The sequence below is a fragment of the Rhineura floridana genome, chromosome 11 (assembly GCF_030035675.1).
Source record: "Rhineura floridana isolate rRhiFlo1 chromosome 11, rRhiFlo1.hap2, whole genome shotgun sequence".
In the NCBI taxonomy this organism is placed as follows: Eukaryota; Metazoa; Chordata; class Lepidosauria; order Squamata; family Rhineuridae; genus Rhineura; species Rhineura floridana.
The window spans coordinates 22,942,510-22,968,099 of NC_084490.1; the positions used below are offsets into that span (position 1 = coordinate 22,942,510).

The 25,590-nt window shown below is 44.3% G+C and overlaps 2 protein-coding genes across 5 annotated transcripts in view; both read left to right on the top strand.

The window, feature by feature from the left end:
- The window catches only part of CD19 (CD19 molecule), a 28,013-nt gene extending 10,054 nt beyond the window's left edge, over positions 1-17,959 (top strand). Inside the window, exons 5-16 of one of the 4 annotated variants that reach the window (XM_061588898.1) lie at positions 1,172-1,220; positions 2,028-2,101; positions 2,536-2,652; positions 8,723-8,779; positions 9,264-9,320; positions 10,382-10,444; positions 10,541-10,609; positions 12,217-12,285; positions 14,662-14,730; positions 14,843-14,932; positions 15,495-15,575; positions 17,405-17,959. In XM_061588898.1, coding sequence (XP_061444882.1) covers positions 1,172-1,220; positions 2,028-2,101; positions 2,536-2,652; positions 8,723-8,779; positions 9,264-9,320; positions 10,382-10,444; positions 10,541-10,609; positions 12,217-12,285; positions 14,662-14,730; positions 14,843-14,932; positions 15,495-15,575; positions 17,405-17,436 — 827 coding nt within the window. In that variant the 3' untranslated portion in view covers positions 17,437-17,959. The remainder of the gene's footprint in view (positions 1-1,171; positions 1,221-2,027; positions 2,102-2,535; positions 2,653-8,722; positions 8,780-9,263; positions 9,321-10,381; positions 10,445-10,540; positions 10,610-12,216; positions 12,286-14,661; positions 14,731-14,842; positions 14,933-15,494; positions 15,576-17,404) is intronic. The other 3 variants (XM_061588900.1, XM_061588901.1, XM_061588899.1) reach the window with 3 other exon arrangements.
- Positions 17,960-19,466: 1,507 nt separating this feature from the next.
- The window catches only part of LOC133365850 (tyrosine-protein phosphatase non-receptor type substrate 1-like), a 32,191-nt gene continuing 26,067 nt past the window's right edge, over positions 19,467-25,590 (top strand). Inside the window, exon 1 of the mRNA XM_061588198.1 lies at positions 19,467-19,638. Coding sequence (XP_061444182.1) covers positions 19,482-19,638 — 157 coding nt within the window. The 5' untranslated portion in view covers positions 19,467-19,481. The remainder of the gene's footprint in view (positions 19,639-25,590) is intronic.

Here is a 25,590-nt window from a genome sequence, read left to right on the forward strand (position 1 = left end):
TCCTGGCCTGTCCAGCCTCCTCCTGCCAAGAGCACACAGCCCTTCCTTCTCTAAGCCCCATGTGAGGTTTTGCTGGGACACACTGACCATATTAAACAGAAACAGCTAACCCATGGCCTGTATATGGCCCCTGAAAAGGATTTTTGTGCCTCCTCTGATATGTCATTGAAAAATAAATAAATAATTCAGCACTCCTAATGAGCTCTGTGGCCCCCATTTTTCTAAAAATTATTTTAAAAAAAGTTTTACTGACAGTTCTTGTAAGTCCCCTGCTGTGATATTGCGAGGCAAGGTTTTTTGTGGCTGCCCAGCTCCCCCCTCCCATTTGTCTATTTAAATAAAGAAATTAATTTGGATTTAATCATGATTATTAAAATGATTTAAATAGTGCAGAATAGGTGATGAGAAAGTCTTTTGGAGGGCAGGATTAAGAATGGCTGTTCTCACCACGCCCACTATTACACTGCAGCCACGCCTGCTTTGACACTTTGTAGCCCTCGAGAAGTTGACCATGTGGCCCTTGGCCTGAAAAAAGTTAGCCACCTCTGGCATAAAACAATCTGATACTGATAGCTCCCCCTGAACAGATAGAACATTTCCAAATTTTCCATGACCACAACAGTCCAACCATAGTAAAGTAGAAGAAGAGCTAGAGGCTGATATGCACAATCTACATTTTTGGCCTATTTCAACATATTAATGTAGACTACTGTAACAGCTGGTATAGCACAGTGGGGAGGAGAGCCTGGCTGGGAGTCCAGGGTCTGTGAGTTCAAATCCCTGCTCGTGTCTCCTGGGTGTAAAGGGCCAGCTAAAGATCACCCCCACAGTGAGTGGCTCAGGGGTTACGTGCTCTGCCACCTGTGCAGCCATGGAAAAGCTGCATAGTCCCAAGGAGCCCAGTTGCCCCCCAGCTGGCAGTTGCGGACAAGGAAGGGGCTGGCTTGTGCAGCTGTGACAACTGAGCCAGCTGGGGAGGACTAGCCTCAGAGGGAGGCAATGGTAAACCCCCTCTGAATACTGCTTACCATGAAAACCCTATTCATAGGGTAGCCATAAGTTGGGATTGACTTGAAGGCAGTCCATTTTCAATGTAGACTACTATGTCACAGCAGCTGCAGGGGAAATAATTCTTTATATAAGGTACTCCCATCTACCTCTCTCGTTTCAGCCAATCACGCTCATAGACAGCAGACGAAGCTGAAGGCCCCTGCCAGGAGGCAAGTACGAGAGTGGGGAAGGGTGCAAGAGCAGCAGTGGGCAGACCATGGCTAACAATCTGTAGAGGGAGAGTCAGGGTAGGGGGTGCTTTCTCTCTCCCCCCTTACAAGATAGTGCTGAAGAACAAGGGATCTCTGGATAACTCCAGTGGAACAAGAGGGCAGATGTGGGGTGTGGGAAGAGTAGGTGTCTTGGAAGTGAGGGTGCTAGGTGGGGAGTTCTGTTTGAGGGTGGTATGCATGTGAATTCCTGGACATATCTCCTGCATTGGCTATGGTGACAGGTGATTCCACCTACCAGCAGGTATATTTTTATTCTTGGCCATGCCCTTATTTATCAACAGACAAAGATCTCTGAACTTTCAAAATTCCATTAGTTCAGTTTGGTAATAGTAGACTCTGAATTTAATGCTTTCCCTGGGGACAGGGGGCACAGGGGCCTTTGGATGGTAATGTTTATTATTTCAGTTACTTCAACTTGTGGAAGGCAGTCCTGCTGAGTTTGGCGGCCCTTCTGCTAATTCTGCTCTATGGGGCCTTGGACTACTGCCCCAAAGTCCTACTCTGATGGTACCACCCCCATCTTTGTCCAGCCATCTTTGTCACCAGATGGCCAGGCTTCCTGCATTCCTCACAGTATCAGGAATTTGGTGTGAAGCCTGTGTTATCATTTATATATTTAGTGTTTGTTAGTTGCTGTTTTTTAAATCTATGGCCTGAATTTTGGACCAAGAAGGACCCTCAAGGCAGCATGTGTTGAGTCTACACCTTGGTGTCATTCCTATTTTTTGCTTCTCTGGTTTCCAGAAGGTGCTTTCATGGCAAGAGGAACAGGCCACATGCCTCCAATGGGATTCTGGTGCTCCCTGCAAACAACGATGGTGAGTTAATGACTCATTATCACTACCTTAATTAATGAATTAATTAATTACCCTGTCCCCACTTGATTCCTTGGGTTTCTCAGCAGGAATCCATCTTCTTGGGAGAGAAAGTAGTAGCTGTGCCAGTTTCTAGAACATTCTTCTTTTATTCTTTTTATGACTGGTGTTGGAGACCTGATTAGCCTGGGGTGGCTGGCAATAACAACAAAGAGTCTTGTGGTGCCTTAACAACTAATAATTTTATTATGGCAAAAGCTTTTGTTCACCAGAGTCAACTTCCTCACATGTTTATGCATGTTACATTAGTTTTTAAGGTGCCACAAGGTTGTTTATGCTGTAACGGACTTTACACAGCTACCCCTCTGGAAGTTGTTACCTGGGGGAAATGAGATTTTGACAGAACTTGTGTTTCTTTTCCCCCCACACTCCACCAGTCAATGAACAGGCGGATACCTTTTCCTATGAGAATGTGTTGCCAGACATGGGCCGAAGGCGTACCCGTCAGTTACTTCAGAAAGGAAAGATCCTACCCAATAGCACCAACATAGAAGGTATGTTTTGGGCAGGAAAGAGATGGAAGGCTGCTTGAATGTAGTATCAGGGAAAACAAAATTGCAAAGAATGAACATTGCATAAGGCACATAGACCATGGGGTGGCTATTTTGGAATGGGGGATTTATTTATTTATTAAATTTATATCCCGTCGTTCCTCCCAAAAAGAGCCCAGGGCAGGAAACAGGTGATAAAACACTAAAAACATCTATAAAACTTCTTAAAAACAACATCTTAAAAACATCTTTTAAAAAACCTTTAAAAACATATTAGAAAACAATTCCAACACTGATGCAGACTGGAATAAGGTCTTTACTTAAAAGTCTTGTTGAAAGAGGAAGGTCTTCAGTAGACGCCAAAAAGACAACAGAGATGGCACCTGTCTAATATTTAAGGGGAGCAAATTCCAGAGGGCAGGTGCTGTAACACTAAAGATCTACTTCCTATATTGTGTGAGGCGGACCTTCTGATAAGATGGTATCTGCAGGAGGCCCTCATCTGCAAAGTCCAGTGACTGACTGGGCATATAAGGGGTAAGACGATCTTTCAGGTATCCTGGTCCCAAGCTATATAGGCCTTTATATGCCAAAACCAGCACCTTGAACTTAGCCTGGTAGCTAATAGGCAGCCAATTAATTTAGGAATAGCCAAGGAATAATTTGGTTAGGTTCCCATTTTCAGGCAGATCTACCTAATTTGCCCTTTCCAAAACAATACATGGCCTGAAATGTAATACATGAACTTTGAAATTCACATTTCCCTGAATTTTGCAATAAAGTTTCCCAAACAAGGAAAGTGTACAAAAGGCATATATTAAGGGAAAGAATGCATAAAATGCATATATTCATGAATATAAAATACAAACATGTATATTAGGAGAAGTGCACACTAAAATACTGATGAATGTCACGAGAACTTTTTATGGTTCTCTGAAATTTGCCAGCTGATGCAGAAATGTGGGGAACTGAACCCAAGATTGGAAAAAACAGAAACTGAAATTGACTAGTTAATTCATCCCTAAAATGGTGATACTGAGTAACATCAGAGGCCCAAACTGGAAGAGTTGCCTACAGCTGAAATGTGCTTTTCCTTCATGAAATAATGCATTTTTGTGCCTGTAGAGCACCCTTCGCCAACCTAGTGTCTTCCAGATGTTTTGTGCTACAACTCCCATTAACATCTGGAGGGCACCAGCTTGGCAAAGGGTGCTGTAGAGAAAGATTAAGCCTAAATTTGGATTCATCCAGAGAGGCTACCAAAAAGTCACAGTCAGAATCTGCAAAAGAATTCTTACCTTTGAGACAGGATGCATTGCTGTGAAAACGCAGTTCCAAATTACCTCTTATTCCTCTTGGGATGTCTATTAGAAGAGACGTTATTCATGCCTTTAGCCTTTGTGCAGGAAACTTTTTTTTAAAAAAAGCCAGCATGAGATTGGGACCATGGTAAGGGGTGTTTTAATACTCTGCCCCCACCACAGTCCCAATCAGAATCACACCCTCTCTGTGTACTTGCTACTTGCGATGGGAAGAAAACCAGGCAGCAGTGGGAGCCTCCTTCTCATTGCAAATAGCAGGTCTGCAGAGGTGGGGGGCATTATTAAGTGGAGGCAAAGTATTAAAGCCGCCCTCTGTCCATGGCACAGTCCCAATCTGGCTTGTCTTTCCTTATAGCTGGCTAGACATGAATAGCATCACATCTCGTTTGGCCCTCAGTGGTAGAAAGGCTGTGAGAAAGCAAAAGGAGAACTCAATAGGCAGCACAAGGGTCAGATGGTATTGGAGGGTGACACCGGCTTTCCTCAGTTATGTATAGAGATGGGAGGTGGAGATCTTATTTGAAGCACAAAAGGCTGATGTCGGCAGGGGGTTCTAAGTTCTTCCACTGCTTTACACACACACACACACACACGCGCATGCATGCACATGCGCGCGCACGCGCACGTCTCCAATACATGAGACTGGAATTGAGGCCAACTGGAAGAAAATCTGCTGGGTGGGGAGAAGGACTGTGGCAGCAAAAATGGCAAGAGAAGGGAGGGTTCAACACCTCCTACCCCCAACCACTCATTTGAGCTTTAAATTCCACACCCCTGGGCTCCTTCTGGGAGGAATGGCGGGATATAAATTAAAAAAATTATTAACAAATAATAATAATAATAATGCATGTGATTGGGCCTGACATGTTTTTAAAGAGATGGGCCTGCCATCATCATGTGTGGTTTGGTGCTGAGGGTTCAGGGGGTGAAGAAGCTAACGTTGCAAAGGTCATGGGAAGGAATTAAAGCACAATAGTACTGAACAAATTGAGACAAGATGATGTTGTTGTTGTTGTTGTTGTTATGTGCCTCCAAGTCGACTACGACTTATGGCAACCCTATGAATCAGTGACCTCCAATAGCATCTGTTATAAACCACCTCGTTCAGATCTTGTAAGTTCAGGTCTGTGGCTTCCTTTATGGAATCAATCCATCTCTTCTTTGGCCTTCCTCTTTTTTCACTCCCTGCTGTTTTTCCCAGCATTATTATCTTTTCTAATGAATCATGTCTTCTCATTACGTGTCCAAAGTATAATAACTTCAGTTTCATCATTTTAGCTTCTAGTGATAGCTCTGGTTTAATTTGTTCTAACACCCAATTATTTGCCTTTTTCGCAGTCCATGGTATGCGCAAAGCTCTCCTCCAACACCACATTTCAAATGAGTTGATTTTTCTCTTATTCGTTTGTTTCACTGTCCAACTTTCACATCCATACATAGAGATTGGGAATGCCATGGTCTGAATGATCCTGACTTTAGTGTTCAGTGATACATCTTTGCATTTGAGGACCTTTTCTAGTTCTCTCATAGCGGCCCTCCCCAGTCCTAGCCTTCTTCTGATTTCTTGACTATTGTCTCTAGTTTGGTTAATGACTGTGCCGAGGTATTAGTAATCCTTGACAAGTTCAATGTCCTCATTGTCAACTAAAGTTACATAAATCTTCTGTTGTCATTAGTTTAGTCTTCTTGACGTTCAGCTATAGTCCTGCTTTTGTGCTTTCCTTTTTAACTTTCATCAGCATTTGTTTCAAATCATTACTGGTTTCTGCTAGTAGTATGGTATCGTCTGCATATCTTAAATTAGAATCATAGAATAGTAGAGTTGGAATGGGCCTATAAGGTCATTGAGTCCAACCCCCAAATTATTGATATTTCTCCCTCCAGTTTTCAAACCTCCTTCATCTTGATCCAATCCTGCTTTCCGTATGATATGTTCTGCGTATAGATTAAATAAGGTGATAAAGTACACCCCTGTCTCACACCCTTTCCAATGGGGAACCAATAGGTTTCTCCATATTCTGTCCTTACAGTAGCCTCTTGTCCAGAGTATAGGTTGCGCATCAGGACAATCAGATGCTGTGGCACCCCCATTTCTTTTAAAGCATTCCATAGTTTTTCATGAACTACACAGTCAAAAGCTTTGCTGTAATCTATAAAGCACAGGGTGATTTTATTCTGAAATTCCTTGGTCTGTTCCATTATCCAACGTATGTTTGCGATATGATCTCTGGTGCCTCTTCCCTTTCTAAAAGCAGCTTGGACGTCTGGCATTTCTCACTCCATATATGGTAAGAGCCTTTGTTGTAGAATCTTGAGCATTACTTTACTTGCATGGAATATTAAGGCAATAGTTTGATAATTACTGCATTCCCTGGGATCCCCTTTCTTTGGAATTGGGATGTATATGGAACACTTCCAGTCTGTGGGCCATTGTTTAGTTTTCCTTATATCCTGACAGATTTTTGTCAAAATTTGGACAGATTCAGTCTCAGTAGCTTGTAGCAACTCTATTGGTATGCCATCTATTCCTGGTGATTTGTTTCTTCCAAATATTTTAAGAGCAGCTTTCACCTCGCATTCTAAAATTTCTGGTTCTTCATCATACGGTTCCTCTGTGAATGAATCTGTCATCCTGGCATCTCTTTTATAGAGTTCTTCAGTGTATTGCTTCCATCTTCCTTTTATTTCATCTTGGTCAGTCAGTGTGTTCCCCTGTTGATTATTCAACATCCCTACTCTTGGTTTAAATCTCCCTTTCATTTCTCTAATCTTTTGGAACAGGGCTCTTGTTCTACCCTTTTTGTTGTCCTCTTCTATTTCTGTACAGTAACTATTGTAATAGTTCTCTTTGTCCCTACGTACTAGTCGCTGTATTGTTGCATTTAGGGTTCTGACTGTGTTTCTATCTCCTTTTGCTTTTGCTTTCCTTCTCTCTTTAACCATTTAAAGAGTTTCTTCAGTCATCCGTTGAGGTCTTTCTCTCTTTTTAACTAGAGGTATTGTCTTTTTGCATTCTTCTCTGATAATGTCTCTGACTTCATTCCATAGTTCTTCTGGTTCTCTGTCAACTAAGTTTAAAGCCTCAAACCTGTACCTTATTTGATCTTTATATGCTTCTGGGATGTTATTTAAACTGTATTTTGGCATTATGATTGCTTTGTTGTTCTTGTTTATCTTTACTCTGATTTTCGATACAACCAGTTCATGCTCTGTACTGCAGTCTGCTCCTGGTCTTGTTTTCGCAGAAAGTATGGAACCTCTCCATCTTCTGCTATTTTATTATTTCAATTTATATACCGCCCTTAGCAGAATAGCTCTCAGGGCGGTGAACAAAACAAGATAAAATACAATATATCATAGTAAAAAATCACAAAAACATGTACAAACAAACAACAGAAAGCACAACAAAAACGAAATACAATACAAATTAAGAAGGATACATGTTAAAAATACATGCTACCAATTATATAATCAATTTGATTCCTATATTGACCATTTGGTGATGTCCATGTGTACAGTCGTCTTTTTGGTTGCTCAAAAAATGTGTTTGCAAGAAACAAATTATTGGCTTCACAGAAGAATAAGTCTTTCACCAATAAGATGGTGAGGCTTAAACAGAAATGGCTGCAAGCATGAGACTGGCTGAGGTGGCCATTTGAGGTGGTAGATTTTGGTAGGGCAGAGTGGGAGATCGGTGTGGTCCAAGGGGCGTCATCCACTGGAATAATCTCACAAGTTCCATTGAAATGGAGCAGTGTGCAAATGCTATCACTTACCTGCAAGATGCATTCTAATTTTTTTCTACTTACATATTTCTTGTAACTATAAGCGAAAAGTACAGTCATTGTTACTGCAAGTGTGAAAAAACACACCTGCAGCTGACTTTCTCAAACAAAGGCAGGATGCAGAAAGATTAGCACAGGAAATGCATAAAGAGGAAGGAAAAGCACATGCTTCCTCATCATGTAAGGTGAAGATTGCCATGGTGAGGAACCTGCCTCTGTCAGTGGTGTGCAGAGGGCAGGGCATGGAGGCTCTACACATACACCAGCATGTCAGGAGTCAGTTGGGCACAAGTGCCAGCCAAATTGAGCTCCTGGCAGCAGCACATGGCGAGCACCACACACTGTACTATGGTGCAAAATGCATGCCTGTACAACTAGCCACAGCTCAGCAGCAGCAGTGTGAAACTTTTCCACGCCACCCCCACAACTGTGATATTGTATTGCTAACTTTCATATTTTATATTGTGCAGTCCTACACAGCTAACATCTATTGAAGGGGCAGGGGGAGGATGGGGAAGGAAGAGGGAAGGAACTTTGGTCTAGTTCACAGAAGGAACAGATGATGCAGTAAGCATCATCACTTCATACTACAGGAGAGAATCTCATGGTTGATGAATTCCCATGGGGGAGAGAAAAAACCCATACCCATAAAATTAACATAACAGGAGGGAGGTCATACTAGAGCTCTTCTCCCTGACATGCTAGCTTTCTATCTACAGGGAGGGTGTCCCTCCCCCATTAAATATGAAGGAGGATTAGTAATGCAACCCCCCACTTGCAGTTTGAAATGGCACAATTCAGGAAGAGTTTTTACCATCTTGTCCACTGTTTGTGTAGGACTTTGTCTTAAACATTTATAGAGCCAGCTAGAGGGGTGTGCTGATTTAAGAAATACCAGCCCTGTCTGTCAAATTGCTATCAGTTCTGATGTTCATTTCTTTCTCTCTCTCTCCCTCCACTCACCAGATGAAGAAGAGGAAGAGTATGAACGTCCAGACAGTGAAACAGAGCTCAAGTCAGATGGTATATAGAGTGGGGAAGTAAACTGTAGAATGAACTTTAGGTCTGTTAAGGTATACTCATGGTACGATTGCCATGTATTGCAGTCGAATGGGTGCTCACTGAATCCTTTGCTGATTAACCCAGTTGGGCTGAATAAATGTGTCAGGAGCTGGTTTACTATGCTCCTGGTGGAAAACAGCATGTTGTAGAAATGCTGCTTGAGAGGGACAAGGAAAGGGCAAGTGGAAGAGGATGGAAAAAGGAGGGCTGCTACAGACTCCCTTCCATATCTGTCATGGCCAGCACCCTACACAAAGAAGCGGAAGGGCAAGAGTCACTAAGGAAAGGTGCTTGTTGGGTATTTTGTGACCGGGTGGGTTGGTTTAGTGGGAGAAAGCACAGCATAAAAGTGGAGTGAGCAGGTGAGAAATGGAGGGGGGAGAACAGGGCAAGATTGGGCAGAGAGAATGGGTGGGCCTAGTCACCCTTATCTTTTTTGTTTCAGATGACAACTACGAGAACACTCAGGAAGAAGTGAAACAGGAAGGTGTGGTTTTTAATGGTAAAAGTTCCTTTCCCTACTTTCAGCTCATTGGCCTCCCACATTTCATTTGGAAATGGCAGTAGCCCAATCTTTCCTGCTACCAATTCATCTGATAAACCATGTTGGCTTTTGTGGGGAAGGACTTGTACTGAGCTTTAGGGTTGCTTCTCCCCACCCAAAAGTATTGTAGTTGTATTGGGGATTGGGATGTGTGTTAAATGCTCAGGGGGGAAGAGATGGAATGAATGACTCCTGGATTTCAAAGGAGGGAAGGTGGACTGATGGAAGTACGAAATCAGGGAAAATTAGGACTTTCTCCACGCGCAGGGAGGAAGCTGCATCTTTCTGCATGGGCAGCTCACTGTAGAATATGGCAGGCAGGAGGAGGGACATGGCCTAGGAGGAAGGGGGATTGGTTTGGGGAAAGACCCAGATTAAGAGGCTTGTAGAGTGGGCCAGATTAGGCCTGTCGACCACAGGTTCCCCATGCCTGATCTAGGTGGTTGGGTTGGGGAGAGGATTCCTGAAGGAGTGGTGAGTCAGTGGTGACTGACTTCCTTCTGTTTCAAGGTATGGGGGAGGCTGGAGTGGATGGGCTATTGCTATCCATTTCCCCAGTTCAGGAGAGGGATGTAATTCAAATGATTTATCTTGGGTAATTGTCCTCCCCCCTCCCAGAGCCAGTGTGATGTAGTGGTTAGAGTGTGGGACTGGGACCTAGGAGACCAGGGTGCAAATCCCAGCTCCGCCATGAAGCTCACTGGGTGACCTTGGGCCAGTCACAGTCCCTCAGCTTAATTTACCTCACGGGGTTGTTGTGAGGATAAAATTGGGAGTGGGAGAACCATGTTTGTACATCACCTTGAGCTCTTTGGAGGAAACGTGGGAGATAAATGTAAGTAAGCAAGCAAGAAGTCCCTCCCAGACATGCTGCTGTCTCAAGAGCCTTTTAAAGTGATGGTTCCAGCAACTGAACCTGGGACTTCCTGCATGCAAAGCATGTGTGCTACCACTGTGCTGTAGTTCTCCTTCCCCAAGTTTCATTCATTATGCAACAGCTGCTCTTCTTCCGTCCACAGATGTATCCCCTTATGAAAATAGTGAGGACAAGATGAAGACTGGTTCCCAGAACTGGGACTCAGGTATGGGGAAGTGGGCATTATCATTGGGGATGAAGGGTGGGTTGTATCAGTGTATTGGCCTAATTTACTTACCAGTTGCTTTCTGGTGACCCACAGGTGACCCATGGTATGCGAACAACACTCAGCAGTCCATTAAGAATCTGGCCCAAGATCCACTTGCTGAAGGTGTGGAATCTGGGTGTGGAAGCAGAGACTGGGGGCACCTTTTCAAAACAACAAGGATATACCTAAAAGCTGACACACACAAACGCACTCACATAACACACACACCAGATTATATTCATTCATTTCTGAAAAAAGTCAGCTGTTTAGAAAATACAGCATATTTTATTCAAGATACACTCTTTCTCAAGGGAGCCTGTCTGTACAATTCTGAAATTATCCAATACAGTGGATCCTTGCTATAATACAGGGGTTGGCAGACAAAGGATGCACCCGCATTATGGGGCTTCCACGTTATAACGAAAGCTACATTCTGTAAACAGTATGTTACTTAGGGGACATTGTCACACCCGCAGTATATCTGAATCCATGGTTCAGCAAGCTGCGTTATAGCAAGGTTCTACTGTATAATTATTAAAACATAGGAAGCTGCCTTACACTAAGTCAGACCATTGGACCATCTAGCCAGTATTATCTATACTAACTGGCAGTAACTCTCCAGGATTTCAGAGCAGGGTCTCTCCCAGACCCACCAGGAGATACTGAGGGCTTTCCAAATGCAAAGCAGGTGCTCTACTGCTGGGTTAAGATTTCATTTCTTAATTTCAGAACTGTAATGACAAGTTTCTTTGAGAAAGGATGTGTCACAAAATGTGTCAGGAATACAGTAATACCTCAGTTAACAAAGTCCATGTATTCCTGGACATTACTTCTTTAACAGAAACCACAAAAAAGAAGAGCAGTTCAACATATTTCAGCAAACCTTTTATTCAAAACTAACAATATGCATGTCTGAAATGAAACACCCAGGTCAGGTAAGCCTTGCATACAGACTACTTGAAGGCTTTGTACACTCGGGCAAGCAGGCAAGGGACAGACACCACCATCACCCTGTGCTTCCTGTGTCTCTCTCTCTGCCCTCCTCCCCTACACTCAAGCAGACGTGTCTGCAGTAAACAGTGCTTACAGGGCACCTGAAGCATTGTTTATTGTGGAGGCACCTGTGCCACATGGCAAGGAACACCATTCTAGCCACATGTGAGAGAGCTGCTTGCAGCAGCCGCAATCCAGTAGACAAGGAGCCACATTCTATGCCAGAGTGTGCACCCCCCATGCCCCCCCACCCCCAAAAAGACTTTGTTAAAAGGAACTTCTTTCCTGGAAGATTTGCTAACTGGGGTATTACTGTAAAGGATATTGGAACACTGTAATGGATGAGAAGATGCCTAGGAAGTAGGTACCAATTTGTAGACTTTTGCCTAGAAATGGGGAAGGAGACATTGTTGCCCCAATAACATTTCCTCCAGTGACTCAGCACCGGTGTTTGTTGTAGTCCGTTGCTTGCAGTGGCTGCTACTTTTAACAACTTTGCCTGTAGTAACCGCAGTCCTGGTGAGTTGTTGTGACATCAGCAAGTTGCCATGGGATCACTGTCTACTATTCTACTTTCTCCCTTCCATTCTAACCTAGCATGGCTGTTGCCGAGAAAAAGTTCTCTTGGGGCATTGTCTTGCCCATAGCAATAACATGCTCAGTAAAGTGCAAGCATCACTCAAAGCCATTCAGTCCAACTGGTGGTGTTCATGTCTTTCTGTGTTTTCCCCCAACAGATTGTGAGAACTATGAGAACTTGGAAGAAGAGGTTCCTGTTTCCTTTGGTGCAGCACGACTTATAGCAGGTACTGGATAGAAGCCAAGAGAGGGCAAAGAATCCAGAGACTCTTGCCTGAGTCCTCCAAATACAGTGTGTGACATTTTCCCACCCTTCTCCCTTGGACAAGGCCTACCTGCAGCCTGGAAGTCAAGATATATTATTATTACTACTCTTATTACATTTGTATTCTCTTCATTCCTCCAAGGAGCTTAGGGCAGCACACACTATTCCCTTCCCTCCTTTTTATCTTCATAACAACCCTGTGATGTATGCTAGGCTAGGAAATAGAGGCTGGCCAAAGGTTACCTAGTGAGCCTCATGGCTGAGCAGGGATTTGAACCCAGGTGTAAGTCTAACACGGTGGTATTCAATGCTAATCCTACTTAGAGTAGACCCATTGAGGTTAATGGACACGACTAACTTAGGTTCATTCATTTCCTTGGGCCTATTCTGAGTAGGACTTAGTTGAATATCACCACTTATCCACTATACTACACTGGAAGTAGAAAGGGAGCTGTGGGTGATAGTGGGTGCTCTTCAGAGCCAAGAAAGGCCATGCCTACATTTCAGACTTAAACTGGCTTAGCAGTCATTGTCTCTCCCTCAGGGGCTCTGAAAGGGAAATAGGGAGCTCAGAGAGAAACCAAATTACAATTTTTAGAATTCTTTGGGGAATCCTTTGGTATAAAAACAATGTATGTCTGTAGTGTGTAAATATGTTCACTGGAAGGTGTTAAGGGACAGTAAAGTGGTGCAAGTACCATGCTGTTGGCTGGAGTACTGAATACTCCATAATTTACATAAACTATGCATTGCAACATCATATCAACATTTCAGCTAGCAAAGAAAAATCTCTTTTCATTTCAGCTGGCAAAAGGGCAAGAGAAGGCATTGCTGGAATCTCTCTGCAGACATCTGAGGCCTTCACTGTCAGCCAAATCAGCAGTCATCTCACTGCAGCTAGAAGCACCCTTCTTTTTTTAGAGCTAAACACTATTTCAGGGAAACTACAGAACATCCTAACATAACTTTTAATGTTCTTAACTACAGTTTTACCCCAAAAGAGCACAGAAACAAGCTCACTTGACAGGACAGGCCCTAGGATTTAGGGGGCTCTTGGCAAAGTAGCTCACTTGAGCCCCCTCCCTGTCTGTAGGCTTATTACCAGCCTGTGGCAATGGGCTGCTATCAATGTTATTTTACATTTCCCATAATGCCCTGGAATGCCCTGTGTAATGTTTTCCGGAGCATTGTAGGAAATTTAAAATGTTGGCTCATAGTTGCATGGACCCAGCCAGGGCAAACAACAGTGCCAGTGGGCCCTGCCTTGGTGCAGAGCCCTGGCAGCTGCCCAAGGGTTCTGGGTGCTGACATTGGGCCTGTGCAGGTCCCTCGCTTTGAGCTATGGACCATCTCTGAAGTTGCTAGTCTCTGACCTACTTCCTACATTTTTTATATTTTAAAAACTTTGCTCAATATACATCATGATCCTAAGAACATTTACTCATAAGTCAGGCTTTCTGAGTTCAGTAAGGATTACTGATTGGGATGGGGAGTTCAATTCAGTTTGCATTTAAAGCTGAATTAATCAAATTTGCACTTTCTGAAACAATATGAGAACCAAACACATCCAGCCTTCAAAATATGCACTTATCTGATTTTTGTGATGGAGTTCTCCAACTAAGCAATGTTTACAAAATTATTACAAAATAATGTATGTATTAGGGGATGGTGTGCATAAAAATTACTATATTTGTGAAAATAACATACAAAATGCATTAGGATAAATTGCTTGCAAAAATGTGTACATTAGTCAGAACTGCATATAATATGTGTTTAGTTTAGAAATTGCCACTAAAATGCTGGAGAATTTTCATGAGGATTTTTTTTTAAAGTAAATTGTTGCAAAAATGTGGAGAACCAAATTTAAGATTGGAGAAATTAGAAACTAAGAGAACCAAAATTGACAGATCCTTCCATCCTTACTCCCAGCTTCCAAGCAGGTGTGCTTCCCTTTTGCAGGGAAAATAGCGTGAAGCAGTTGTGAAATAGGAAAATAGCCGGCCACTGCTGGTAATCCTGGGTCTTTCAGTATTTCCTTGTCAGTTTGTCAGCATTTTTTGGAACTCTATAGCCCCAGCTCAAACAGAACACAGTAATCCCAAATGGGGCTTCATCAATGCTGAATACATGGGTACAATGACTGGAAAACAATACTTCTGTGGATACCACCTAATAATTCAGAGCTTGGAAAAGTTACTTTTTTGAACTACAACTCCCATCAGCCCTAGGCAACATGGCCACTGGATTAGGCTGATGGGAGCTGTAGTTCAAAAAAGTAACTTTTCCAAGCTCTGCACCTAATACAGCATTAGACTTTGGTATCTATCTCTACCCCCAGGTTTACGTCTGCAGCTGGCCCTGGACCCCCAAGTAGATAAGCAGGATGGAGGCAGTGAGACCTCTACAGGTAAACACAAAAGACAGTTGCTCCTGCTAGTTGCTCTGCGACTCTATTTGGCTGGCATCTTTAGCATAATAAATTCAGGCCTGCCTGAGAGACATTTCTGCTTTCCCTTCAGGCTCCCAGTCCTATGAAGAGATGAATGGGTCATTGTGTCCCACGACAAGCAAAGCTGTCCTCCTGCACCCCAACATAAGCAATGAGGAAGGTGAGTGCCATTTCCCATAATGCCCTGGAATGCCCAATGTAACAATCTCTGAGACACTGTGGGAAATTCAAAGTTGTGATTCGTAGGGTTGCATGCCACTCAACCCTGTCAAGCATCAGCTTTCTAGGAAAGGAATGGGATCTAACAGTTTGGAAAGGGAAGCCCCCAGGATCTCCAGACAGGGGTGAGGGAGGTAATGACCAAGTTTTCCAACTCTGTTCTTTCATATATTAAAAGCATTTAGGAACAAATTCTGAGGATTGTTTGTTCAAATCTACAGGGCAAGCAACAAAATGGGAAGTGTGGTTTTCTGATCTCTAGTATACCAGCTGGTTAGTGGCAGGTCATATGACAGGAAGAAATCCAGCAGGTGAAGCTTTTCTCATCACCATCTTGATAAATTAGAAGCTACACCTGGTGAATTCCTTGTAGTCAGTTTTTTTTTTAAAAGTTGACAACAGTATGGCTTGTAGATACTCCCAATTATCCCCAGTCCCATAGGTCTTGTTTAAGGAATTGGAATTGGGAGTTTGTTCATCTCTGACCAAGACCTTCCTTGCAGATGCTGATTCCTATGAAAATATGGAAAGCCCCAACAACTTGAGTTCACGGAAGGAAGGCAACATGGATCCATGTGGGGAAGGTAAGTGGATAAGAGGGGAGTACTATGTACTAGTTAGTATAGTTGGAAATGTTTCACTAGGCATTGCCCATGTACTTTCAAGACTGTCTTTCCACCCCATATATCTAGAAGTTATATTAAATAAAAGTTGGGACTCTCAAGTTGCTGAATTTGATGTCCAATATCAACTTCTACATTTTGCACAAAAACATGACATATAAGAAGTCCTTATCGGTTTTAGACTAGGACACATGATTTTTCTAATCTCTCCTTTTCTTTGTTTCTTTCACAGGTGCTGCTTTTGGTGTCCCATGGCAGCATCTCTCCATACCTTTTGGGGTTGATCATAGAGGGGGGATGCTGTGCTCAGACTAGAACTAGCCAAGGCATGGGGGGCCAGAAGGCTCAGGAGCTTACCCTTCTGCAATTCCTTTCCTTTCTACCAGAATTTGGGACCATGCACCCTGTTCTTCAGGAGGTCTCAGCACCCAGGATCTCCTTGCAGCAAAGGAGTGGGAACGAAGGATGCTTCTAGAATGCTAAATGAGGGGTCTGGAGATTGGACTCCTGGGTTTGATCTCCAGTGGTGGGAACAGTATGGTTGGAGCCCCACACAACTGAATGGGAAGCAGAAGGGACTGAGCAGGAGATAAGCAAACAAATGATTTTTAAGAATTGAAAGTGGAGAGAGAAAGGTAACTTCCATTGGTATAAGCACATATTTCTTTTGTCCCACAGTTGCCTCTGGCCAAACAACAATGCAACAATACAAAAGCTTATTTATGAGTGTATCTACCTAGACAGACATTAGTGTGAGTGGTTAGCCTGTTATGGATCTGCACTTGCCCCTTTCTGGCTAGATATAGGGTAGAAACATACTCACTATTCTGCCCGTTCCAGTGCATCTCTACCTCTTTCTTCTGAAAACTGGGGCACACAATGCTAATCAAACCCAGCCCCTTTTTTCTGTAAAACCTGATGGGAGCTGCTTGAGAGAGAAAAAATAGCTTCTAAGAGATTTCACAACTGATTGGCAGAGAAACCCGTTCCCTCTCCAGGTGTGGCTAATGGAAACACTTTGAGCCAGCGATTAGTGTGTTTACAGCCATAGAAACTTCCTCAGAAATTCAAATTTCAGAGCAACTAGTTTGCCTTATTTCCAGAAGCCAGCTGTCCAGAGTGTTAATTGAACATAGGAACATAGGAAGCTTGGTGCCTTATGCCAAGTCAGACCATTGGTCCATCCAGCTCAGTATTGTCTACACTGACTGGCAGCGCCTCTCCAGGACATCAGGCAGAAGTCACTCCCAGCCATACCTGAAGATGCTGGGGACTGAACCTGGGACCTTCTGCATGCAAGTCAGATGCTCTGCCACTAACCTATGGCCCTTCCCCTTGTGACAGTCATGAAGTGACCTCCTCTCAACTCCACTGGCTATGCAGAGTGCCAATTAGTTGGCTGGGCCCCATCACCATTACAAAACCACCCTTTCCTAGCCCAGTCAAGCTGTTCAATGCATCATCTATTTGATACATGATATATTGGTCAGGAATACTCCAATGTTTTAAAATCCTGTAATCAATGCATAAGTGTATTGCTCCATTCTTTCTCTTTTTGCACACTATTACCTAGAGTGATGTCCTAGAGCAGGAAAAAATGCACTGGCTCCTGTTAGTAGGTACACCTGTATGTGCCCTTCCAGAAGCAAAAGCAGAATGAGTACATACACTGAGTAACCTCTCTTTCAAATCACCTTCAGCTCTCAGGGGGAAAAACACAACTGTCTGTTTCTAACCTTAGTTCGTCATTGATTTCATTGTGCGGTGTGTATTTGTATATTTTCATATAGGGAAGGGTTGTGATCTCTACGTATGGATGTGAAAGTTGGACGGTGAAAAAAGCATTTCAACTCCTTTGAAATGTGGTGTTGGAGGAGAGCTTTGCGCATACCATGGACTGCGAAAAAGACAAATAATTGGGTGTTAGAACAAATTAAACCAGAACTATCACTAGAAGCTAAAATGATGAAACTGAGGTTATCATACTTTGGACAAATAATGAGAAGACATGATTCATTAGAAAAGATAATAATGCTGGGAAAAACAGAAGGGAGTAGAAAAAGAGGAAGGCCAAAGAAGAGATGGATTGATTCCATAAAGGAAGCCACAGACCTGAACTTACAAGATCTGAACAGGGTGGTTTATGACAGATGCTCTTGGAGGTCGCTGATTCATAGGGTCGCCATAAGTCGTAGTCGACTTGGAAGCACATAACAACAGCATGTCTCACACAGTACATATTTCTCCACCCTGTCACTTTACTTTGTCATTTCTCTTGCTGCAATTTGCTTTGGGAACTCCCATTTCATGTAAAATAAAATAAAAAATTTCTATATTAAGCTTCAGTATCATGGGCTATCTGCTGCTTCCCACATTCATATTTTCTGATGTAAACAAGCTTGCTCAAATTTTTCATTTCCAGGTTGGGCAAGAGGGTGAGCCCCTCAAGTTCCTTTTTGCTCTTATGACATGCAAAAATAAGAAGATAGTTCCCTTGAAAATGTACAAAGTGCTTTTCCTTGCCTGCATAAAAAGCTGAGATTAAGGGGAGATCCAGGGGAAAGGCTGTGACTTCCAAGACCCGCACCTCTCAAAATCACCTCTAATACCAAAGTGGGTGGCCCTCTGCGGACTAACAAGTAGGCAGCAAAACAGAGCCACCCGGAGTGAAGGGGACACTTTCTCTGAATATCCAAATTATGCAGAAAAATATTGTTGTTGAGTGTTAGGGCCACTGGCTGGCTCTAAAGTCCTCCTTACTGCTGGGTGGCTGTGTTTGTGAAGCTGCCATCTTAATTTTCCACAATGATATGGTGAGATGCTACATCAGGGGTCTATGATAAATTGAAACAGTTGCTGCTGCCACTGCAGCTGAGTAAGCACTCAAGGAGCCCCACTGACACAGAAAAGGGCCATCAGACCTGAAGGTGGCAGTGGTTGAGATTTTTTTAAAAAAATAAAAAATAAAAGGGGGATGGGGAGCTGCACATGTTCATTGCCCTCACGCTGTTAAGGAACACTATTAGCAGGAGTCTGGCGGCTCCTTAAAAGTCTAAAAAAGAGTTGCTGGGAGTGGGGATACTAAACAGCGAGAAAAGAAGGAAATAAACAGAAAAGTACACATGATGATAATTATATTATTAATTATAATTAATGGCTAGTTAACAATTAGCATGATGTCGCTGAAGTTGTTTATTAGTTCCCAGTTCCTAATTTGCATGATAGTTCAAAACAGCTCACCCAGAAAACTTAAAGAAAAGAAAAGAACTGAAGCTTTTTTGTCTTTGAACCCCAAAATAAGCTTTGGTCTACCCCATGTCACATATCTCTATGACTGGAGGACAGTCCCCTTCAAGAACCACAATACTTTTTTCCAGTCGAAACTGTCATGTTTGCAAAATGTTCATAAATGTGTGATGACGACTCTCAGATGACAATAACAAGTAAAGATCTTACGATGTGCACATCACAATAAGCTTTGGGTCACTCCAAATCATGCATCCACACCTGCAGGACAATGTCCTCTATGAAATGCCATTGCTTCTTTTTGGGAACAGTGCACCATGGTGCCCACATGTCACTAATAACCAAAATATGTAGGAAAAGATAAGGAACTGGGGATGCTTTGGACCACTACAAATCATATACCCATACATTCAGAAGAGTTTCCTCTGTGAAGCGGCATTGCGTTACATCTGGCCCAACACTTTCCTTGGGTGCAGGACACTGTCAAGTGCCAGTACTCATGCCAATAATAGCCAAGTTATGTAGGAGGGAAAAATAAGGAACAGGAGTGTACATCCCAAAATAAGCTTTGTTTCATCACAGCTCATATGCCCACACATCCAGGAGAGTATCCTTGATGACATGGTGGTGACTTCCATTTCGGGTGGTGGGGGTGGGTATCAGCCAGAGCCACATTGCGTAGGCGTAGGAAATCGAAAGGAAGACGACGAGGACGCCAAAATGCCGAAGAGGTACTTCAGACTTTTGCCGTGTTTGCTGCTCTCCTTACAGTCAGCATGTAAGTCGCAACCCAGAACCTCCCTTATTAGCCGCTAGCGGCCCTCTAGTCTCCCCTCGCCATCGGGAGCGAGACGGGCTGTGTGGTGGTTGTTGGGGCGGTTCCTGAGGGGGGCGAGAGGGCGAAGGGGAGTTTGCAAAGACTCGCCCTCCCATGTATAAAGCGAGTAGGAACAGGAGCGGCCGCGGGAGAACTATTCAGGTAGGGGGGATCCGTTGCAGTCATGTGGGGTGTCTTTAGCTTTTAACACCCCGCCTCCTTGCAAGAAATGTTCAGGGGGTAGATGCGGAGGAAGAAGAGGAACCTTCTTCCAAGGGGTTAATTTCCAAAAGGAAAGAGACATGCCGGGGCTTAAGCTCGCCTTGAAGCTGATGTGAGGAGGTAGCGGGCCTTACAGAGCAGCCCTATATTGCAAGTTCGATGGGGCTTACGCCCAGCCAGGAAAGTAAAATTGCAACCTCAGGGAAATAACACGGGTTAGTTGATGTGACAGGCCCTTAGGCCAGCCTAAAAGTTCTGGGGGGGGGGAAACCAAAAGTTGGGGTGGGCAGAAATGTATTCTGTAATAAATGCAATTATTTTGTGTGTGTGTGTGGAAAAGGGGGGGTTAAAAATTTTTAGGGGGCAGACCCCACCAGCCTACTCAGGAGTCTTTGGTGAGGGACTTCGTTGAAAACTTTTTGAAAGTCCAATTACGCTATTTTAACCGGATCACCTCTATAATGATTAGCGACACAGGACCTAAGAGAGACAGGACCTATCATTGCAGAGCCATGCTGGTTTTGCTGCAGCAAAGCTTGTACTTCTATGTTGTTGTTATGTCCTTCAAGTCAATAGGCTTGGTTATTTTATTGTTAACAATACTTTCCACTAATTTCCCAGAACAGATGTTTATTATTTATTTATTTAATTTATTTATTTATTATGTTTATATCCCACGCACTCTCCCAGTAGGAGCCCAGGGCTGCTAAACTAACTGGTCTGTAATTTCCAGGATCCCCCACCTGCCCCCTCCATCCCTATTTAAACATTAGCATTACATTGGCCATTTCCCACTCCTCATGAATGGAAGCTGATCTTTGGGACAATTACACATTTTGTTAGAAGATCAGCAATTTCACATTTGAGTTGTGTAAGAATTCTGGGGTGGATGCCATCAGTATCTGGCAATTTGTCAGGTTTTACTTTGTAAATAAGCCTAAAACTTCATTTGTCATCACTACTGCTTGCCTCAGTTCTTCAGGCTTCCTTCCTGAGAAAGTTAGTTCAAGCACAGGGATCTGCCCTATATCTTCTGGTGTGAAGACAGATGCAAGGAATTTATTCAGCTTCTCTGCAGTCTCCTTATTCTCCTTAAGCACGGTATTGTTGCCATCCGCCTCCCTAGATGGTCTACTGCTTTGAATGTATTTAAAGATATTGTTGTTGTTTAAAAATGTTTTTAGCAATGTGCTCCTCAAATTCTTTTTTAGTATCACGGAAGAAACTGGCAATACCACCCCATATATACGGTCTGCCTAGTAAATGTCGCAAGATGTCTCCCTAAGAGTCGGAAACGACTCGCACTACTACCTTTACCTTTTATTGTCTTCTTGCATTTCTTTTGCCAGAGTTTGTATTCTTTTAATTTTCTTCATATGGACAAGGATTTCATTTTCTAAAGCCTTCTTGCCTTTAACAGCTGCTTTTACTCTGTTTGTTAACCACATTGGCATTCTCTTGGCCCTGATGGTACCTTTCCTGATCTGCGGTATACATTCCAGCTGAGCTTCTGATATTGTGGTTTTAACCAATTCCCAAGCATTTTGAAGAGATTTGACTCTTGACTTTCCCTTTCAACTTCCTTTTTACCAATTCACTCATTTTTGGGTAGTTTCCTCTTTTGAAATAAAATGTGACTGTGTTTGGATTTTCTTGGCAATTGGCCATTTACAGATATATTTAATAGCACTATAGTCAATTATGACAATAATAAGATTTTTACTTGCTTATAGCTGCTGGTCGGCATAGCGTGTTGCTTTTAAGAGCAAGGCTTTTGCCTTTTTATAAAGGAAGGATGTGTTTTCAACTAAAGAGGGCTGAGGAAGGGATCCAGGGGGCTGCCATTAGTGTTGTGAAGGGCAGAGGGAGATACAGAGCGGGGAGACAATTACGTCATCAGGGGAGATGGGTGTGCAACAGGGTGCTGGTTGCTCCCAAGCTGTCTCCCTGCCCAAGTAGTCTGGATAGCTGGGGTGATAACCCCCCTGGGTTGAAAATGCTGCTTATGAATGCCAGGTCGGTGAATGGTAAAACAGCAGCCATTCAGGATCTGATACTGGATGAGCACGCCGACCTGGCTTGTATTACAGAGACCTGGTTGGATGAAGATGGGGGGGTTAATCTCTCTCAGCTTTGCCCACCAGGTTTCTCTGTACAGCAGCAGGCAAGACCTGGGGGGCGGGGAGATGGAGTTGCAGTGGTCTATCGTAATACCATTCCCCTGACCAGGTGTCCTATCCCACAGTCTTCAGGGTTTGAGTGTGTGTATCTGAAGTTGGGTGGCCGGGACAGAATAGGGATTCTGTTGGTGTACCGCCCACCCTGCTGCTGCCTTCCTGAGCTAGCCGGGGTGGTCTCGGGGTTGGTGTTGGAATCACCTAGGTTTGTTGTACTGGGGGACTTCAGTATCCATGCCGAGACCGCTCTGGCAGGAGTGGCTCAGGATTTCATGGCCTCCATGACAACCATGGGTCTGTCCCAAGTAATATCTGGTTCCACTCATGCTGCTGGCCACACTCTGGACCTTGTGTTCTGTGCTGGATGGGATGATGGTGATCTTGGTGTGGAGGAACTCTCTGTAGTTCCGTTGTCATGGACAGATCACTACCTGGTTGGGTTTAGACTCACTGGGACTCAAAACCTCTGCAGGGGTGGGGGACCGATTAGGATGGTCTGCCCCAGGAGGCTGATGGATCCGGATGGTTTCCTGAGAGCTCTTGGGGTTTTTCCTGTCACCTCGGCAGGCGATTCTGTTGAAGCTCTGGCTGACCTCTGGAATGGGGAAATGGCCAGGGTGGTGGACATGATCACTCCTGAGCGTCCCCTCTGACGGAATGGAGCCAAACCAGCCCCTTGGTTTACCAGGGAGCTGATGGTGATGAAACAAATGAGACGGAGACTAGAGTGACGTTGGCGGAAGACTCAGAGAGAGTCTGACCGAACACGGGCTAGAGCCTATCTGAAAGCCTATGTGATGTTCCTGCTTGTAGGGTAAATATGGTAAGTGCTGTTTATATAGAAGACATATGGTAAGTGGAGTGAAAGAGGAGGGGGAGTACATGAGCAGTAGAATGCTGGATGATTGGCTGAGTGTTTGAGTGGCTGGGAGTATAAATGGAAGAATGACAGTTGAATCTGGGTGGATGTTAGTAGGGTGGAGAAGAAGGTGTTTGGTGGTGGAGGTCAGGAGTGTGGAGAAAGAGGGAGTTGGAGTTCTGATTAATAATAAGTCAAGTACAAAACAGGAATAGATGAAACCATACGCTTGTGAAACATTCTAAAACTAATATTGTTATTTCTGATATTTAATAAATACTTATTTGGTTTACCAAAGGCCTGATCCTTGGCTGGGGGATATACATACCAGAAGGGAGGGCAAGGTAATTACCAAGGCTGAACAGAAACAGTATCTAATGGTGGCAGCGGTGAAGGGAGGAATAATAACAATTCAAGTATCCAGAGCAACCCAGAGTTGTATGCGTTATCTATAAAGATACAAGGGGGTTGGGAACAGCATAAGCACGCAGTCACAAAAGTAAACAGCTAGAGAGAGACTCAGGCAAAGTCTCTGGGAGTATTGGTTATAGGACGTGACTGGTGGTGCTGCCTAGCAGGGGGATCTAGTGAGATCTGTGCTAGAGCAGAGTGAGAAACCATATAAAGGACGGTCCGGACTGGTGGTATCCCTGGTGGTGCCTAGTGAAAGGCAGTAGCCACAAGCAGGTGGGAACCTGACAGGGAGAGCCAGGGAAGGGCGTCATAGCCTACTCCATGGCAGTGCGGGCAGCAAAGAAATTATTCTTTTAAGCCACCATTGTGTCTGCGGGGAGCCGACCAGCAGAGCTGTTTTGAGTGGTCAGGGGTCTCTTACATTCTGGACCCCGAGAGGGTAATATAGACCATTCATCAGCCCGCTGTCAAGAATTTGCACGGCACTTCGCAGACAAAATCGTTCAGATTTGTTCCGACTTGGATGCTATAGTTGATACAGGCGCAGTGGATGTAACTTTGGCTCCTGCTTGTCTAATAATAATGGATTCTTTTCAACTTGTACAACCCGAGGATGTGGACAGGATCCTTGGAGAGGTGAGGCCCACCACATGTCTGTTAGACCCTTGCCCTTCCTGGCTTATTAAAAGTGCCAGAGGGGGCCTAGCCGAGTGGGTGAAGGAAGTGGTCAGTGCCTCCCTACAACAAGACAGAGTTCCAATGTGCCTAAAGGAGGCAGTTGTAAGGCCTTTGTTGAAAAAGCCCTCCCTGGACCCCTCTATTATGGATAATTATTGGCCAGTGTCTAATATCCCATTCCTGGGCAAGGTAATAGAGCGTGTGGTAGCCTCCCAACTACAGGGATTCCTGGATGAAACAGATTATCTAGATCCATTTCAGTCTGGTTTCAGACCTGGTTATGGGACGGAGACGGCTTTGGTCGCCTTGGTAGATGACCTACGCAGAGAACTGGACAGGGGGAGTGTGTCCCTGTTGGTTCTCTTGGACCTCTCAGCGGCTTTTGATACCATCGACCATGGTATCCTTCTCGGTCACCTTACCAGGATGGGACTTGGGGGCACCATTTTACGATGGCTCCGTTCCTTCCTGGAGGGTCGAACCCAGAAGGTGGTGCTGGGGGCTTCCTGTTTGACTCCTTGGCCGTTGGCCTGTGGGGTCCCTTAGGGTTCAGTTTTGTCCCCCATGCTATTTAATATCTACATGAAACCGCTGGGAGAGGTTGTCCGGAGGTTTGGGGTTCGGTGCAATCAGTATGCAGATGACACCCAACTCTACTTCTCCTTTCCACCTAATTCCAAGGAAACTGTCTCGGTTCTAAACCAGTGTCTGACAGCAGTGGTGGACTGGATGAGGGTGAACAAGCTGAAGCTTAATCCAGACAAGACAGAGGTGCTCCTAGTCAGTCGAAAGGCGGATCAGGGAATAGGGGTTCAGCCTCTGCTGGATGGGGTTACACTCCCCCTGAAGACGCAGGTTCGCAGTTTGGGTGTGCTCCTGGACTCAGCCTTAAACCTGGAGGCCCATGTTTCTGCAGTGGCCAGGAACGCTTTTGCACAGTTAGGACTAGTGCGCCAACTGCGCCCGTTCCTGGAGTCGTCTGATCTGGCTATGGTGACACATGCCTTAGTTACATCCCACTTAGACTACTGTAACATGCTCTACGTGGGGCTGCCTTTGAAGACTGTTCGGAAACTTCAGTTGGTGCAACGAGCTGCAGCCAGAATGTTAACTGGGGCTGGTTACAGGGACCATACAACTCCCCTGCTGCAACAGCTCCCCTGGTTGCCAGTCTGTTTCCGGACACAATTCAAAGTGCTGGTTATGACCTATAAAGCCCTATACGGCTTAGGTCCAGGCTATTTGTCAGACCGTATCTCCCTGTATGAACCTGCCCGGGCCCTGAGGTCTTCAGGAGAGACCCTTCTCATGATCCCAACACCTTCACAAGTGCGACTGGTGGGGACACGAGATAGGGCCTTTTCGGTGGCTGCCCCTAGGCTCTGGAACTCCCTCCCTAGGAAGGCAAGACTGGCCTCCTCTGTGCAGTCTTTCCGCTGACAGCTAAAGACTTTTTTCTTCCGGCAGGCCTTTGGAACTGAAGGTTTTAAGGGTAGTGACTGAAGAGGATGCTGTATGTTATTGTTTTACTTGTATGCTCCTAAACTGGGTTGCAGTATTTTA